Below are 20,000 nucleotides of genomic sequence, written 5' to 3'. Positions count from 1 at the left end.
GCTAACAGTACACTTTAATGTAAGACATATAGCTAGCTAGCTAACATTAATCTCTAACTAGAACAGCAAACGGCTCTGGGAAATGAATAATAACATCAGTTTAGGAGCCAGCCAGCTGTTAGCTAGCTAGCTAACAGTACACTTTATCTTAGGACATATAGCTAGCTAGCTAACAGTAAACTCTATCTTAAGACATATAGCTAGCTAGCTAACAGTACACTTTATCTTAGGACATATAGCTAGCTAGCTAACAGTAAACTTTATCTTAAGACATATAGCTAGCTAGCTAACAGTAAACTTTAGCTTGAAATGAAACCACATTTTTGTCAAAATCAGAAAACGTGTAATATCTGAAAATGTAGCTAGTTAACGCTAGACTATCTTACCTTGTATACATCACGTGTCTCCCTGTCAGGACTGCCATGCCACGGTTGCCCTTCGTTTGAAGATGTAATCCGGAGACATCTGTTTTCTCCATCTCTTATTCATACTCTAATTCCATTGATTTCAAAACTCGGTCCTCCAGAAAGTGGAGAACTTGTGCAGTGATACATTTGTTTTTATTTTTTATCCGCGTTCGACAGGATGACCAGCTGAAATAGACAGAAGCCTGCTGTATGGCAGACCAATCTGAACTCCTCTCTCGGCATGTCACGCCCACTCATTATATCAGCCAATCATGACTAGCGGGAAGGTTGCCCCCCACTTTACCTGTGGCAAAACCAACTAGGCTTGTAAATTTAACAATTTTATTCGTATTTACAGGTGGCATACAAGTTTGTTATTAATTAAAACTAATGTGATTAGCATGAGGTTGAGCTAACGTAGGCTAATGTGATTAGCATGAGGTTGAGCTAACGTAGGCTAATGTGATTAGCATGAGGTTGTAAGTAACAAGAACATTTCCCAGGACATAGATATATGTGATATGGGCAGAAAGCATAAATTCTTGTTAGTCTAACTGCACTGTCCAATTTACAGTAGCTATTACAGTGAAAGAATGCCATGCTATTGTTTGAGGAGAGTGAACAAGTTTGTTATTAGATTCTGTAGATTCTTCAATTCCATTGAGCTGATTTCTGACGTGCTGTTCCTTCTTTTTCCGTAGTGTATTTCAGTATTGTTTTAATGATTCACCAATAGTGAAGACGTAGACTCAGGTTTTCTGGGTCTCTACGTTTTTGGTTGGACAGGTTTCTCATTTTATTTCTTAGGTTTTTACATTCTTCATCAAACAATTTGTCGTTGTAGTTTACATTGTTAGGTTGTCTGCTTGAAATGTTTTGGAAAGCTGAGAGGTCAAGTATACTGATTAGGTTTTCTTCTGCCAAGTTTACACCTTCACTAATACAGTGAAATGTTTTGTCCAGGAAGTTGTCCAGAAGGGATTGAATTTTGTTGTTGCCTAATTGTTTATTGGTAGGTACCTCTATCTCTACCCCCTCTCTTTCCCTCCCTCCCTCCCTCCCTCCCTCCCTCCCTCCCTACATACCTCCCTCCCTCCCTACATCCCTACATCCCTCCCTACATCTCTTTCTCCCTCCCTCCCTCCCTCCCTCCCTCCCTCCCTCCCTCCCTCCCTCCCTCCCTCCCTCCCTACATCCCTACATCCCTCCTTTCTTCCCTCCCTCCCTCCCTCCCTCCCTCCCTCCCTCCCTCCCTCCCTCCCTCCCTCCCTCTACTCTAACTGGTGGAATTATAAACAGCTGGCTAACAGGGGGTGAAAAGACCCCTGAGACCTCAAGGTGACCCACACACACACACACACAGACACACACACACACACACACACACACACACACACACAGACACACACCACACACATACACATACACACACACACACACATACACACACACACACACACACACACACACACACACACACACACACACACACACACACACACTCACACTCACACTCACACACACATTCAAACACACACATTCAAACACACACACACACACACACACACACACACACACACACACACACACACACACACACACACACACACACACACACACTCACACTCACACACACATTCAAACACACACTTTTCTCTGTGCAGCCATTACCAGCCAGTGAAAGAGGGAGGAAGAGCAAAAGAGAAGAACGAGGGAGTGAGAGAAACACACAGGAAAAAGTGATGTCATTGCTTTTTTCAAAACTCATTAAATTATTGACAGACTATTAGTCTCTCTGTCTTATCGCTCTGTCTCTCTGGATCGTTATCTGTTCCAGTTCTTCTGATGGAAACAGGTCTATCTAGATAATAGAATGGTGTGTTGTTGACATGGAAATAGGTCTATCTAGATAATAGAATGGTGTGTTGTAGAGGTTGACATGGAAACAGGTCTATCTAGATAATAGAATGGTGTGTTGTAGAGGTTGACATGGAAACAGGTCTATCTAGATAATAGAATGGTGTGTTGTAGAGGTTGACATGGAAACAGGTCTATCTAGATAATAGAATGGTGTGTTGTAGAGGTTGACATGGAAACAGGTCTATCTAGATAATAGAATGGTGTGTTGTAGAGGTTGACATGGAAACAGGTCTATCTAGATAATAGAATGGTGTGTTGTAGAGGTTGACATGGAAACAGGTCTATCTAGATAATAGAATGGTGTGTTGTAGAGGTTGACACGGAAACAGGTCTATCTAGATAATAGAATGGTGTGTTGTAGAGGTTGACATGGAAACAGGTCTATCTAGATAATAGAATGGTGTGTTGTAGAGGTTGACATGGAAACAGGTCTATCTAGATAATAGAATGGTGGGTTGTTGACATGGAAACAGGTCTATCTAGATAATAGAATGGTGTGTTGTAGAGGTTGACATGGAAACAGGTCTATCTAGATAATAGAATGGTGTGTTGTAGAGGTTGACATGGAAACAGGTCTGTCTAGATAATAGAATGGTGTGTTGTAGAGGTTGACATGGAAACAGGTCTATCTAGATAATAGAATGGTGTGTTGTAGAGGTTGACATGGAAACAGGTCTATCTAGATAATAGAATGGTGTGTTGTAGAGGTTGACATGGAAACAGGTCTATCTAGATAATAGAATGGTGTGTTGTAGAGGTTGACATGGAAACAGGTCTATCTAGATAATAGAATGGTGTGTTGTAGAGGTTGACATGGAAACAGGTCTATCTAGATAATAGAAAGGTGTGTTGTTGACATGGAAATAGGTCTATCTAGATAATAGAATGGTGTGTTGTAGAGGTTGACATGGAAACAGGTCTATCTAGATAATAGAATGGTGTGTTGTAGAGGTTGACATGGAAACAGGTCTATCTAGATAATATAATGGTGTGTTGTAGAGGTTGACATGGAAACAGGTCTATCTAGATAATAGAATGGTGTGTTGTAGAGGTTGACATGGAAACAGGTCTATCTAGATAATAGAATGGTGTGTTGTTGACATGGAAACAGGTCTATCTAGATACTAGTATGGTGTGTTGTTTACATGGAAACAGGTATATCTAGATAATAGAATGGTGTGTTGTTGACATGGAAACAGGTCTATCTAGATAATAGAATGGTGTGTTGTAGAGGTTGACATGGAAACAGGTCTATCTAGATAATAGAATGGTGTGTTGTAGAGGTTGACATGGAAACAGGTCTATCTAGATAATAGAATGGTGTGTTGTAGAGGTTGACATGGAAACAGGTCTATCTAGATAATAGAATGGTGTGTTGTAGAGGTTGACATGGAAACAGGTCTATCTAGATAATAGAATGGTGTGTTGTAGAGGTTGACATGGAAACAGGTCTATCTAGATAATAGAATGGTGTGTTGTTGACATGGAAACAGGTCTATCTAGATAATAGAACGGTGTGTTGTTGACATGGAAACAGGTCTATCTAGATAATAGAATGGTGTGTTGTAGAGGTTGACATGGAAACAGGTCTATCTAGAATGGTGTGTTGTAGAGGTTGACATGGAAACAGGTCTATCTGGATAATAGAATGGTGTGTTGTTGACATGGAAACAGGTCTATCTAGATAATAGAATGGTGTATTGTAGAGGTTGACATGGAAACAGGTCTATCTAGATAATAGAATGGTGTGTTGTAGAGGTTGACATGGAAACAGGTCTATCTAGATAATAGAATGGTGTGTTGTAGAGGTTGACATGAAAACAGGTCTATCTAGATAAAATAATGGTGTGTTGTAGAGGTTGACATGGAAACAGGTCTATCTAGAAGGGTGTGTTGTAGAGATTGACATGGAAACAGGTCTATATAGATAATAGAATGGTGTGTTGTAGAGGTTGACATGGAAACAGGTCTATCTAGATAATAGAACGTTGTGTTGTTGACATGGAAACAGGTCTATCTAGATAATAGAATGGTGTGTTGTAGTGGTTGGCATGGACACAGGTCTATCTAGATAATAGAATGGTGTGTTGTTGACATGGAAACAGGTCTATCTAGATATTAGAATGGTGTGTTGTTGACATGATAGACCTCTCAGATTCATGCCGTGGTGCCGTGCTGTAGGACCTCTCAGATTCATGCCGTGGTGCTGTGCTGAGCAGACCGTCCTGCTGGGTTCTCTGTCCTCATCCTTCAGCCTTATTAATCAGTCTACAGATAGGTCCTTGCCAATGCTCTCTTATCAAGCCATTTAGATAGGTCCTTCCCAGTCCTCTCTTATCAAGCCATTTAGATAGGTCCTTCCCAGTGCTCTCTTATCAAGCCATTTAGATAGGTCCTTCCCAATGCTCTCTTATCAAGCCATTTAGATAGGTCCTTCCCAGTCCTCTCTTATCAAGCCATTTAGATAGGTCCTTCCCAATGCTCTCTTATCAAGCCATTTAGACCTTCAGTCAGTGCATCTAACTAAGTTAGGTCCTTCCCAATGCTCTCTTATCAAGCCATTTAGATAGGTCCTTAACCAATGCTCTCTTATCAAGCCATTTAGACCTTCAGTCAGTGCATCTAACTAAGATAGGTCCTTCCCAGTGCTCTCTCATCAAGCCATTTAGACCTTCAGTCAGTGCATCTAACTAAGATAGGTCCTTCCCAGTGCTCTCTTATCAAGCCATTTAGACCTTCAGTCAGTGCATCTAACTAAGATAGGTCCTTCCATTTAAACCTTCAGTCAGTGCATCTAACTAAGATAGGTCCTTCCATTTAGACCTTCAGTCAGTGCATCTAACTAAGATAGGTCCTTCCATTTAGACCTTCAGTCAGTGCATCTAACTAAGATAGGTCCTTCCATTTAAACCTTCAGTCAGTGCATCTAACTAAGATAGGTCCTTCCATTTAGACCTTCAGTCAGTGCATCTAACTAAGATAGGTCCTTCCATTTAGACCTTCAGTCAGTGCATCTAACTAAGATAGGTCCTTCCATTTAGACCTTCAGTCAGTGCATCTAACTAAGATAGGTCCTTCCATTTAGACCTTCAGTCAGTGCATCTAACTAAGATAGGTCCTTCCATTTAAACCTTCAGTCAGTGCATCTAACTAAGATAGGTCCTTCCATTTAGACCTTCAGTCAGTGCATCTAACTAAGATAGGTCCTTCCATTTAGACCTTCAGTCAGTGCATCTAACTAAGATAGGTCCTTCCATTTAGACCTTCAGTCAGTGCATCTAACTAAGATAGGTCCTTCCATTTAGACCTTCAGTCAGTGCATCTAACTAAGATAGGTCCTTCCATTTAGACCTTCAGTCAGTGCATCTAACTAAGATAGGTCCTTCCATTTAGACCTTCAGTCAGTGCATCTAACTAAGATAGGTCCTTCCATTTAAACCTTCAGTCAGTGCATCTAACTAAGATAGGTCCTTCCATTTAGACCTTCAGTCAGTGCATCTAACTAAGATAGGTCCTTCCATTTAGACCTTCAGTCAGTGCATCTAACTAAGATAGGTCCTTCCATTTAGACCTTCAGTCAGTGCATCTAACTAAGATAGGTCCTTCCATTTAGACCTTCAGTCAGTGCATCTAACTAAGATAGGTCCTTCCATTTAGACCTTCAGTCAGTGCATCTAACTAAGATAGGTCCTTCCATTTAGACCTTCAGTCAGTGCATCTAACTAAGATAGGTCCTTCCATTTAGACCTTCAGTCAGTGCATCTAACTAAGATAGGTCCTTCCATTTAGACCTTCAGTCAGTGCATCTAACTAAGATAGGTCCTTCCATTTAAACCTTCAGTCAGTGCATCTAACTAAGATAGGTCCTTCCATTTAGACCTTCAGTCAGTGCATCTAACTAAGATAGGTCCTTCCATTTAGACCTTCAGTCAGTGCATCTAACTAAGATAGGTCCTTCCATTTAGACCTTCAGTCAGTGCATCTAACTAAGATAGGTCCTTCCATTTAGACCTTCAGTCAGTGCATCTAACTAAGATAGGTCCTTCCATTTAAACCTTCAGTCAGTGCATCTAACTAAGATAGGTCCTTCCATTTAGACCTTCAGTCAGTGCATCTAACTAAGATAGGTCCTTCCATTTAGACCTTCAGTCAGTGCATCTAACTAAGATAGGTCCTTCCATTTAGACCTTCAGTCAGTGCATCTAACTAAGATAGGTCCTTCCATTTAGACCTTCAGTCAGTGCATCTAACTAAGATAGGTCCTTCCATTTAGACCTTCAGTCAGTGCATCTAACTAAGATAGGTCCTTCCATTTAGACCTTCAGTCAGTGCATCTAACTAAGATAGGTCCTTCCATTTAGACCTTCAGTCAGTGCATCTAACTAAGATAGGTCCTTCCATTTAGACCTTCAGTCAGTGCATCTAACTAAGATAGGTCCTTCCATTTAGACCTTCAGTCAGTGCATCTAACTAAGATAGGTCCTTCCATTTAGACCTTCAGTCAGTGCATCTAACTAAGATAGGTCCTTCCATTTAGACCTTCAGTCAGTGCATCTAACTAAGATAGGTCCTTCCATTTAGACCTTCAGTCAGTGCATCTAACTAAGATAGGTCCTTCCATTTAGACCTTCAGTCAGTGCATCTAACTAAGATAGGTAAGGCAACCACGTATCACAGTCGTATACATTCCATTCTTTAAATTGATTTTCAATACTTCCTAAACAAACGCTAAAGCCTACACATTTCTGAACGCGGAAAACAAATGAGCATGTAACGGGACGGGAGGTATTTTTATTGGAAAAGTGACAGGAACGTTTCTGGGGTTCTAGAACTGTTGCAGGATCAGGACAGTACATGACAGTTTCTGGGGATTCTAGAACTGTTGCAGGATCAGGACAGTACAGGACAGTTTCTGGGGTTCTAGAGCTGTTGCAGGATCAGGACAGTACAGGACAGTTTCCGGGGTTCTAGAACTGTTGCAGGATCAGGACAGTACAGGACAGTTTCCGAGGTTCTAGGACTGTCGCAGGATCAGGACAGTACAGGACAGTTTCCGAGGTTCTAGGACTGTTGCAGGATCAGGACAGTACATGACAGTTTCCGGGGTTCCAGAACTGTCGCAGGATCAGGACAGTACATGACAGTTTCTGGGGATTCTAGAACTGTTGCAGGATCAGGACAGTAAAGGACAGTTTCTGGGGTTCTAGAACTGTTGCAGGATAAGGACAGTATAGGACAGTTTCCGGGGTTCTAGAACTGTTGCAGGATCAGGACAATACATGACTGTTTCCGGGGTTCTAGAACTGTCGCAGGATCAGGACAGTACATGACAGTTTCTGGGGATTCTAGAACTTTAAATTAGATATTATTGTATTAAACTGTCAATACATTTGCAAAAAATGTATAAAAACATGTTTGCGCTTTGTCATTATGAGGTGATGGTGAGTAGATGGGTGAGAGAAAACAATTTATATTTCATCCAGTTTGAATTCAGACTATAACACAACAAAATGTTAACTATTTCAAGGGGTATGGATATTTTCTGAAGGGCTCTGTGTGTGTGTTTATGTGTGTTCAGCTGTGTAACCCTGAGTCCCTGTGCGTCTCCAGATGGGTCGTTTGGACAACCGTAGCCTGACGTTGAAGTACCACGTGTGGCCGCGCTTCAACTCGTTCGGCGACGCGGAGACGGATGACAACCATCTGTCCATCGTGACTCTGGAGGAGAAACCCTTCGTCATCGTCGAAGACGTGGAGAGGCTCACTGGAACCTGTATGAGGAATTCTGTTCCCTGTAGGAAGCACATCAAGGAGTGAGTCTATCCTTCTATCACACCTTCTCTCTATCCTTCCTTTCCTTCCTTTCTACCTGTAGAAAACACATGAGACTGAGTATATACCTCTCTCCTCTCCTCTCCTCTCCTCTCCTCTCCTCTCCTCTCCTCTCCTCTCCTCTCCTCTCCTCTCCTCTCCTCTCCTCTCCTCTCTCTCCTCTCCTCTCCTCTCCTCTCATCTCGTTTCCTCTCATCTCCTTTCCTCTCATCTCCTCTCCTCTCCTCTCCTCTCCTCGTCTCTCCTCTCCTCTCCTCTCCTCTCCTCTCATCTCTCTCCTCTCCTCTCCTCTCCTCTCCTCTCACTCTCTCTCTCTGCTTTTTTTCTATGATTTTCTCTATCTCTTTCTCTCCCTATCCTCTTCTCTTTCTCCCTCCTCCATGTGTCACTCTCTGTCTCCTTCTCTTCCTAATCTAGAGATATATTGAGTAATGTTTATCTAAGGCTTGGCCTCCTAAAGACCATTTACTGTGGTTTTAGATGAGTTCAGCAGCCTCTTTGCTCACTGTCAGCACTTTGACCCCCCTCGAGCTATGGTCTCCAAATACTGCTACACCTATAGGCCTCTCTCTCTCTCTCTCTCTGTCTCTCCCATCTCTCTCTCTCTCTCTCTCTCTCCTCTCACTCTCTCTCTCTCTCTCTCTCTCTCTCTCTCACTCACTCACTCACTCACTCACTCACTCACTCACTCACTCACTCACTCACTCAGATAGTAATAGAGAGAAAGTGGGATGGAGAGAGAGTAGGATTATCCGTGCATGCAGAGGCAGTGATCCATTCCTGACCAGTGAGCAGAGAGAGATAGAGACAATACTTTGTATGTTGTATACCTCACTTGCTTTGGCAATGTTAACACATGTTTCCCATGCCAATAAAGCCCTTGAATTGAAATTGAAATTGATAGAGACAAAGAGAGAGAGACATAGAGAGCGAGAGAGAGAGAGAGAGAGAGAGAGAGAGAGAGAGAGAGAGAGAGAGAGAGAGAGAGAGATAGACAGAGAGAGAGAGAGAGAGAGAGATGAGAGAGAGAGAGAGAGAGAGAGATGAGAGAGAGACAGAGAGAGAGAGACATAGAGAGAGAGAGAGGGATGGGAGAGAGAGAGAGAGACACAGAGAGACAGAGAGAGAGAGAGGAATATGGTGAGAGAGAGACATAGAGACAGAAACATGGAAAGAGAGAGAGATAGAGATAGAGAAACATGGAGAGAGAGAGAGAGAGACAGAGAGAGTCACCCTGGGGATGTTCTTTTCAAGCCCCCAGCAATATTACAGTTCTATAATCCAACTGCCCTGGGACTCTACACCACTAACTACTAAGGAACTACTTTCTGCCCTAGTCTAACTGAACTGGGACAGCCTAACCACTACCCTGGGACAGCCTAACCACCTCCTTCGGACTCTACACCACTACCTACTCAGGAACTACTTTCTGTCTGGTCTAACTGAACTGGGACAGCCTAACCACTACCCTGGGGCAGCCTAACCACTACCCTGGGACTCTACACCACTACCTACTCAGGAACTACTTTCTGTCTGGTCTAACTGAACTGGGACAGCCTAACCACTACCATGGGACAGCCTAACCACTACCATGGGACAGCCTAACCACTACCCTAGGACTCTACACCACTTCCTCCCCAGGAACTACTTTCTGCCCTAGTCTAACTGAACTGGGACAGCCTAACCACTACCCTTGGACAGCCTAACCACCTCCCTGGGACTCTACACCACTACCTACCTAGGAACTACTTTCTGCCCTGGTCTAACTGAACTGGGACAGCCTAACCACTACCCAGGGGCAGCCTAACCACTACCCTGAGACTTCCCTACTACACTACATCACTACCTACTCAGAACTACTTTCTGCTCTCCACCAATCAGGGCTTTATGGTACAGTGGCCAGACGGAAGGCACTCCTCAGTAAAAGGTACATGACAGCCTAACCACTACCCTGAGACTCTACACCACTACCTACCTAGGAACTACTTTCTGCTCTCCACCAATCAGGGCTTTATGGTGCAGTGGCCAGACGGAAGCCACTCCTCAGTAAAAGGTACATGACAGCCTAACCACTACCCTGAGACTCTACACCACTACCTACCTAGGAACTACTTTCTGCTCTCCACCAATCAGGGCTTTATGGTGCAGTGGCCAGACGGAAGCCACTCCTCAGTAAAAGACACATGACAGCCTAACCACTACCCTGAGACTCTACACCACTACCTACCTAGGAACTACTTTCTGCTCTCCACCAATCAGGGCTTTATGGTGCAGTGGCCAGACGGAAGGCACTCCTCAGTAAAAGGTACACGACAGTCAGCTGGGACCTAAAGGATTCTGAGACCATGAGAAACAAGATTCTCTGGTCTGATGAAACCAAGATTGAACTCTTTGGCCTGAATGCCAAGCATCACGTCTGGAAGAAACCTGGTACCATCTCTACGGTGAAGCACGGTGGTGGTGGCAGCATCATGCTGTGGGGATGTTTTTCAGTGGCAGGGACTGGGAGACAAGTCATGATTCGAGGCAAAGATGAACAGAGCAAAGTATAGAGAGATATCCTTGATGAAAACCTGCTCCGGAGCCTGTTTCTTTTCTGCTTTGTCATTATGGGTATAGTTGTGTAGTTGTGTAGCTTGATCTCGCTTGATGAGGAAGAAAATAAGGTTTCAGAATCAAGTAGTTTTGAGGTGTCAATCAAACCAGGACAGAACAGAGGGAAGGAGAAGAGATGGAAGGATACAGAATCCAGAACAGAGGGACGGAGAAGAGATTGAAGGATACAGAATCCAGAACAGAGGGAAGGAGAATAGATGGAAGGATACAGAATCCAGAACAGAGGGAATTAGAAGAGGTGGAAGGATACAGAATCCAGAACAGAGGGAAGGAGAAGAGATGGAAGGATACAGAATCCAGAACAGAGGGAAGGAGAAGATATGGAAGGATACAGAATCCAGAACAGAGGGAAAGAGAAGAGATGGAAGGATACAGAATCCAGAACAGAGGGAAGGAGAAGAGATGGAAGGATACAGAATCCAGGCTGTAATCGCTGCCAAAGGTGCTTCAACAAAGGACTGAGTAAAGGGTCTGAATACTGATGGAATTGTGACATTTCAGATATGATTTATTTTGACCCCTTTTTCTCACCCAATTGGTTGTTGTCTCATCGCCGCAACTCCCGTACGGACTCGGGAGAGGCGACGGTCGAGAGCCGTGCGTCCTCCGTAAACACAACCCCAACCAAGCCGCACTGCTTCTTGACACAATGCACATCCAACCCAGAAGCCAGCCGCACCAACGTGTCAGAGGAAACACAGTGCACCTGGTGACCTGGTCAGCGTGCACTACGTCCGGCCCGCCACAGGAGTCGCCAGTGCACGATGAGACAAGGATATCCCGGTTGGCCAAACCCTCCCTAACCCGGACGATGCTGGGCCAATTGTGTGACCGGCTGTGACAGAGCCTGGACTCGAACCCAGAATCTTTGGTGACACTGGGGTATTGTGTGTAGCTTGATGAGGGAAAAAACGATTTATTCAAATTTAGAAATAAGGCTGTAACCTAACAAAATGTGAAAAAGTCAAGGGGTCTGAAAACTCTCTCTCTTTCTGTCTCGGTCTCTCTGTCTCTGTCTCTGTCTCTCTCTCTCTCTCTCTCTCTCTCTCACCAGTAATTAAAGAGAAGTAGTCATAAATTGATTCAGAGAGGATCCTCTATCGACCACAGACAACTGCAGACTCTATATCTAACACAGACCTCTTATAGAACAGGATTGTGTGTGACTGTGTGTGTTCATGTCAGGTGTGTGTGTGTTCATGTCAGGTGTTTGTGTGTGTGTGTTTGTGTGAGAGAGAGACAGCAGAGCATTAGGATTAGTGTTGCAGCTCCATATCCCATTACCCTCTGTCCCAGGACTATCGCATCATCAGACCTGGACACATTTAGAGCACCCTACTGCTCTCTGGGTGCCCCTCTCTGTCTCTCTCTCTCTCTGTCTCTCTCTCTCTCTCTGTCTCTCTCTCTCTCTGTCTCTCTCTCTCTCTCTCTCTCTCTGTCTCTCTCTCTCTCGGTCTCTCTCTCTCTCTATATATATATATATATCCGTCTCTCCGTGTCTCTCTGTCTGTTTATCTCTCTATCAATTCAATTCAATTCAATTCAAGGGCTTTATTGGCATGGGAAACATGTGTTAACATTGCCAAAGCAAGTGAGGTAGATAATATATAAAGTGAATATATAAAGTGAAATTAACAATAAAAATTAACAGTAAACATTACACATACAGAGGTTTCAAAACAATAAAGACATTACAAATGTCATATTATATATATACAGTGTTGTAACAATGTACAAATGGTTGAAGGACACAAGATAAAATAAATAAGCATAAATATGGGTTGTATTTACAATGGTGTTTGTTCTTCACTGGTTGCCCTTTTCTCGTGGCAACAGGTCACAAATCTTGCTGCCGTGATGGAACACTGTGCAATTTCACCCAGTAGATATGGGAGTGTCTATCTCTCTCTCTCTATATATATATATATATATATGTATCCATCTCTCCGTGTCTCTCTGTCTGTTTATCTCTCTATCTCTCTCTCTCTCTCTCTCTCTCTCTCTCTCTCTCTCTCTCTCTCTCTATATATATATATATATATATATATATATATATATATATATATATATATATCCATCTCTCCGTGTCTCTCTGTCTGTTTATCTCTCTAACTCTCTCCCCTCACCATCCCTTCGATTTCTGATACTTTAGTCCCAGAGCCCCTAGAGAACGTTGTGACTTTTATAGAAGTGCTGTTTGGACTTTAGTGGTTAGATTTCTAAATACTTTAGTCCCAGAGCCCCTTAGTTGTTGAGAATGTTGTGACTTTTATAGAAGTGCTGTTTGGACTTTAGTTGGTCAGTTTGACGGCTAAAGGACATCTCTTCCCCATTACAATATATCTACAAGTTAAATGAGGGTCCCAGGTGTGTGTTTGTTTGTTTTTGAACAATGCTGTCTTAGATTCACACACACAGATGGCTGGGTGATTACCCATGGAGAACTGTCACAGAGGAGAGGAGAGGAGAGGAGAGGAGAGGAGGAATGAGAGTAGGGGTGAGGGAAGGAGAGGAGGGGTGAGGGAATGAGAGCAGGGTGAGGGAAGGAGAGAAGAGGAGAGGGAAGGAGAGGAGAGAGGGAATGAGAGGAGGGGTGAGGAAAGGAGAGGAGAGGGAGGGAGGGAGGGAAGGAGAGGAGAGGAGAGGAGAGGGAAGGAAAAGAGAGGAGAGAGGGAACGAGAGGAGAGGAGAGGAGAGGAGAGGAGAGGAGAGGAGAGGAGAGGAGGAATGAGAGTAGGGGTTAGGGAAGGAGAGGAGGGGTGAGGGAATGAGAGCAGGGTGAGGGAAGGAGAGAAGAGGAGAGGGAAGGAGAGGAGAGAGGGAACGAGAGGAGGGGTGAGGAAAGGAGAGGAGAGGGAGGGAGGGAAGGAGAGGAGAGGAGAGGAGAGAGGGAACGAGAGGAGAGGAGAGGAGAGGAGAGGACGGGAGAGGAGAGGAGAGGAGAGGAGAGGAGAGGAGAGGAGAGGAGAGGAGAGCTGGAAAAAGAGGGAGAGAAACAACTCTGCCCCCCTCTGCACCAAACAGCACAACTCTGATCAACTCTGCCCACCTCTGCACCAATCATCACAACTCTGAGTCAGTACAGTGAGTCAGTACATTGCAGTGAGTCAGTACAGTGAGTCAGTACAGTACAGTGAGTCAGTATAGTAAGTCAGTACAGTGAGTTAGTGCAGTGAGTCAGTACAGTACAGTGAGTCAGTACAGTGAGTTAGTGCAGTGTGTCAGTACAGTACAGTTAGTCAGTACAGCGAACCAGTACAGTACAGTGAGTCAGTACAGTACAGTGAGTCAGTACAGTACAGTAAGTCAGTACAGTACAGTGAGTCAGTACAGTAAAGTGAGTAAGTACAGTGAGTCAGTACAGTACAGCGAGTCAGTACAGTGAGTCAATACAGTATATTGAGTCAGTACAGTGAGTCAGTACATTACAGTGAGTCAGTTCAGTGATTCAGTACATTACAGTGAGTCAGTACAGTGAGTCAGTACAGTGAGTCAGTACAATAGTGAGTCAGTACAGTACTGTGAGTCAGTACAGTGAGTCAGTACAGTACAGTACATTACAGTACAGTAAGTCAGTACAGTGAGTCAGTAGAGTACAGTACAGTGCAGTACAGTACAGTGAGTCAGTGCAGTACAGTACAGTGAGTCACTACAGTGCAGTACATTGAGTCAGTACAGTGAGTCAGTACAGTGAGTCAGTACAGTGAGTAAGTACAGTACATTACAGTACTGTAAGTCATTACAGTGAATGAGTGCAGTGCGTCAGTACAGTACAATACAGTACAATACAGTACAGTGAGTCAGTACATCACAGTGAGTCAGTACAGTGAGTCAGTACATCACAGTGAGTCAGTACAGTGAGTCAGTACAGTGAGTCAGTACAGTACAGTGAGTCAGTACAGTACAGTGCAGTGCAGTACAGTGCAGTGAGTCAGTACAGTACAGTACAGTGAGTCAGTACAGTACAGTACAGTGAGTCAGTACAGTGCAGTGCAGTGCAGTACAGTGAGTCAGTACAGTACAGTGCAGTACAGTGCAGTGCAGTGCAGTACAGTGCAGTGCAGTGCAGTACAGTGAGTCAGTACAGTACAGTGCAGTGCAGTACAGTGTAGTGCAGTACAGTGCAGTGCAGTACAGTGCAGTGCAGTGCATTGCTACCATAATACAATACAGAAGACTCCATGTAATAATATAGTAATATGTTACACTTTCCCTATCAATCTCCTAAGGACAGTGTGATTATAAATGTTTGTAAACAGCTACCTGCTGTCTGTCCATTCTGCTCCTGTGGAGAGCGAGGACCATTTAAATTAACAAGAGTTAGATCAGCGTCTCTGGGCCGGGGACTGGGGATGGCTAGGAAGAGGAGGTGAGGAAGAGGAGGAGAGAGTAGGTGAGAGAGGAGGAGAGGAGAAAGTGGATGGCTAGGAAGGAAGTATAGAAAGAGGAGGAGATAGGAGGTGAGAGAGGAGGAGAGGAGAGAGGGGATGGAGACAGACAGACCTATTCTGTTACAGTAGCATCATGGAGACAGACAGACCTATTCTGTTACAGTAGCATCATGGAGACAGACAGACCTACTCTGTTACAGTAGCATCATGGAGACAGACAGACCTATTCTGTTACAGTAACATCAAGGAGACAGACCTATTCTGTTACAGTAGCATCATGGAGACAGACAGACCTATTATGTTACAGTAGCATCATGGAGACAGACAGACCTATTCTGTTACAGTAGCATCATGGAGACAGACAGACCTATTCTGTTACAGTAGCATCATGGAGACAGACCTATTCTGTTACAGTAGCATCATGGAGACAGACAGATCTATTCTGTTACAGTATTATCATGGAGACAGACCTATTCTGTTACAGTAGCATCATGGAGACAGACAGACCTATTATGTTACAGTAGCATCATGGAGACAGACAGACCTATTCTGTTACAGTAGCATCATGGAGACAGACAGACCTATTCTGTTACAGTAGCATCATGGAGACAGACAGACCTATTATGTTACAGTAGCATCATAGAGACAGACAGACCTATTCTGTTACAGTAGCATCATGGAGACAGACAGACCTACTCTGTTACAGTAGCATCATGGAGACAGACCTATTCTGTTACAGTAGCATCATGGAGACAGACAGACCTATTCTGTTACAGTAGCATCATGGAGACAGACCTATTCTGTTACAGTAGCATCATGGAGACAGACAGATCTATTCTGTTACAGTATTATCATGGAGACAGACCTATTCTGTTACAGTAGCATCATGGAGACAGACAGACCTATTATGTTACAGTAGCATCATGGAGACAGACAGACCTATTCTGTTACAGTAGCATCATGGAGACAGACAGACCTATTCTGTTACAGTAGCATCATGGAGACAGACAGACCTATTCTGTTACAGTAGCATCATGGAGACAGACAGACCTACTCTGTTACAGTAGCATCATGGAGACAGACAGACCTATTCTGTTACAGTAGCATCATGGAGACAGACAGACCTATTCTGTTACAGTAGCATCATGGAGACAGACAGACCTATTCTGTTACAGTAGCATCATGGAGACAGACAGACCTATTCTGTTACAGTAGCATCATGGAGACAGACATACCTATTCTGTTACAGTAGCATCATGGAGACAGACAGACCTATTCTGTTACAGTAGCATCATGGAGACAGACATACCTATTCTGTTACAGTAGCATCATGGAGACAGACAGACCTATTCTGTTACAGTAGCATCATGGAGACAGACCTATTCTGTTACAGTAGCATCATCGTCAGCCAATGGCGTGTCCATGTTGGGGGGATTCTGAAATCTTCAGCCAATGAAAGATGTCTATATAAAGAAGTGGTATTAAAGTTTCAGCCAATCACAGATTATCATTATTTTTGCGTTTCCACAGCAACACCACAGAGGCGGGCGGGACCTACATTAAAAAGTGCTGTAAAGGATTCTGCATCGACATCCTGAAGAAGATCGCGAAGTACGTGAAGTTCACCTACGATCTCTACCTGGTTACCAACGGTAAACATGGGAAGAAGATCAACAACGTGTGGAACGGGATGGTGGGAGAGGTGAGTGATTAATAATAATATGTTATAATATCATACAGGTGATTATTAGTTTACTCTGTCCTGTCTCATTGTTAAAACAACATCGTAGTTGACGCAGCTAATGGCTAAAGGCTAGTCTCAGCATTATACTGTAGCATCATTTTACTGTGTTTAGCTAACGGCTAAAGGCTAGTCTCAGAAGTATACTGTAGTATCATTTTACTGTGTTTAGCTAATGGCTAAAGGCTAGTCTCAGCATTATACTGTAGCATTATAATATACAGCAGTGACTTCCTACTAACGACATCAACAACAACACGCTAACACACTAGATTAACGATTAACCCAGAACCTTTCTCCCCCCACTCCCCCACTCCCCCTCCCCTCCTCCCTCTATCTTTCTCCTTCCCTCCCTCTCCTTACCTCTCTCCTCCCTCTCTCCTTCCCTCCCTCCTCCCTCTCTCCTCTCTTTCTCCTTCCCTCCCTCCTCCCTCTCTCCTTCCCTCTCTCCTCCCTCTCTCTTTCACTCCATCTTTCTCCTTCCCTCCCTCTCCTCCCTCCCTCCTCCCTCTATCTTTCTCCTCCCTCCCTCCCTCCCTCCCTCCCTCCCTCCCTCCCTCCCTCCCTCCCTCCCAGGTGGTCTATAAGAAAGCTGTCATGGCCGTCGGCTCTCTGACGATCAATGAGGAGCGTTCTGAGGTCATCGATTTCTCCGTCCCGTTCGTGGAAACTGGAATAAGCGTCATGGTCTCCCGTAGCAACGGAACCGTCTCCCCGTCCGCCTTCCTTGGTAACCCTCCCCGTGTTTTTGGGGACATTTGGGTTGTCTGTGTTGTTTTCACCACCTGACAGATTGTGTTTATCAAACATTTTTTTTAAAAACAGAACTGTCCCTCTCATATTCTGTTAATACATGTTGCATCTGTTGGCTTCATTAAAACACACAGCACCACTAACAGGACTGATCAATACAGCACCACTAACAGGACTGATCTATACAGCACCACTAACAGGACTGATCTATACAGCACCACTAACAGGACTGGTCTATACAGCACCACTAACAGGACTGATCTACACAGCACCACTAACAGGACTGATCTATACAGCACCACTAACAGGACTGATCTACACGGCACCACTAACAGGACTGGTCTATACAGCACCACTAACAGGACTGATCTACACGGCACCACTAACAGGACTGGTCTATACAGCACCACTAACAGGACTGGTCTATACAGCACCACTAACAGGACTGGTCTATACAGCACCACTAACAGGACTGGTCTATACAGCACCACTAACAGGACTGATCTATACAGCACCACTAACAGGACTGGTCTATACAGCACCACTAACAGGACTGGTCTATACAGCACCACTAACAGGACTGATCTATACAGCACCACTAACAGGACTGGTCTATACAGCACCACTAACAGGACTGGTCTATACAGCACCACTAACAGGACTGGTCTATACAGCACCACTAACAGGACTGGTCTGTACAGCACCACTAACAGGACTGATCTATACAGCACCACTAACAGGACTGGTCTGTACAGCACCACTAACAGGACTGGTCTATACAGCACCACTAACAGGACTGGTCTATACAGCACCACTAACAAGACTGAACTATACAGCACCACTAACAGGACTGGTCTATACAGCACCACTAACAGGACTGGTCTATACAGCACCACTAACAGGACTGGTCTGTACAGCACCACTAACAGGACTGGTCTATACAGCACCACTAACAGGACTGGTCTATACAGCACCACTAACAGGACTGGTCTATACAGCACCACTAACAGGACTGGTCTATACAGCACCACTAACAGGACTGGTCTATACAGCACCACTAACAGGACTGGTCTATACAGCACCACTAACAGGACTGATCTACACAGCACCACTAACAGGACTGGTCTGTACAGCACCACTAACAGGACTGGTCTATACAGCACCACTAACAGGACTGGTCTGTACAGCACCACTAACAGGACTGGTCTATACAGCACCACTAACAGGACTGATCTACACAGCACCACTAACAGGACTGGTCTATACAGCACCACTAACAAGACTGATCTATACAGCACCACTAACAGGACTGGTCTATACAGCACCACTAACAGGACTGATCTACACAGCACCACTAACAGGACTGGTCTATACAGCACCACTAACAGGACTGATCTATACAGCACCACTAACAGGACTGGTCTATACAGCACCACTAACAGGACTGGTCTATACAGCACCACTAACAGGACTGGTCTACACAGCACCACTAACAGGACTGGTCTATACAGCACCACTAACAGGACTGATCTACACAGCACCACTAACAGGACTGATCTATACAGCACCACTAACAGGACTGATCTATACAGCACCACTAACAGGACTGGTCTATACAGCACCACTAACAGGACTGGTCTATACAGCACCACTAACAGGACTGATCTATACAGCACCACTAACAGGACTGATCTATACAGCACCACTAACAGGACTGGTCTATACAGCACCACTAACAGGACTGATCTATACAGCACCACTAACAGGACTGGTCTATACAGCACCATTAACAGGACTGGTCTATACAGCACCACTAACAGGACTGGTCTATACAGCACCACTAACAGGACTGGTCTATACAGCACCATTAACAGGACTGGTCTATACAGCACCACTAACAGGACTGGTCTATACAGCACCACTAACAGGACTGGTCTATACAGCACCACTAACAGGACTGATCTACACAGCACCACTAACAGGACTGATCTATACAGCACCACTAACAGGACTGGTCTATACAGCACCACTAACAGAACTGGTCTATACAGCACCACTAACAGGACTGATCTATACAGCACCACTAACAGAACTGGTCTATACAGCACCACTAACAGGACTGGTCTATACAGCACCACTAACAGGACTGGTCTATACAGCACCACTAACAGGACTGGTCTATACAGCACCACTAACAGGACTGGTCCATACAGCACCACTAACAGGACTGATCTACACAGCACCACTAACAGGACTGGTCTATACAGCACCACTAACAGGACTGATCTATACAGCACCAGTAACAGGACTGATCTATACAGCACCACTAACAGGACTGAT

The 20,000-nt window shown here is 44.4% G+C and overlaps 1 protein-coding gene across 1 annotated transcript in view; it reads left to right on the top strand.

Annotated features, from left to right (window-relative positions):
* LOC139394598 (glutamate receptor ionotropic, NMDA 2A-like) overlaps nucleotides 1-20,000 on the top strand; it is an 86,736-nt gene that overhangs the window by 39,149 nt on the left and 27,587 nt on the right. Inside the window, exons 5-7 of the mRNA XM_071142700.1 lie at nucleotides 7,938-8,140; nucleotides 16,697-16,868; nucleotides 17,484-17,637. Of these exons, the coding sequence (XP_070998801.1) occupies nucleotides 7,938-8,140; nucleotides 16,697-16,868; nucleotides 17,484-17,637 (529 nt within the window). The remainder of the gene's footprint in view (nucleotides 1-7,937; nucleotides 8,141-16,696; nucleotides 16,869-17,483; nucleotides 17,638-20,000) is intronic.

The sequence above is a fragment of the Oncorhynchus clarkii genome, unplaced genomic scaffold (genome assembly GCF_045791955.1).
Source record: "Oncorhynchus clarkii lewisi isolate Uvic-CL-2024 unplaced genomic scaffold, UVic_Ocla_1.0 unplaced_contig_1649_pilon_pilon, whole genome shotgun sequence".
Classification (NCBI taxonomy): Eukaryota; Metazoa; Chordata; class Actinopteri; order Salmoniformes; family Salmonidae; genus Oncorhynchus; species Oncorhynchus clarkii.
The sequence above is the reverse complement of the archived record's forward strand: the minus strand, read 5'-3'. Positions and strand labels throughout refer to the sequence as shown.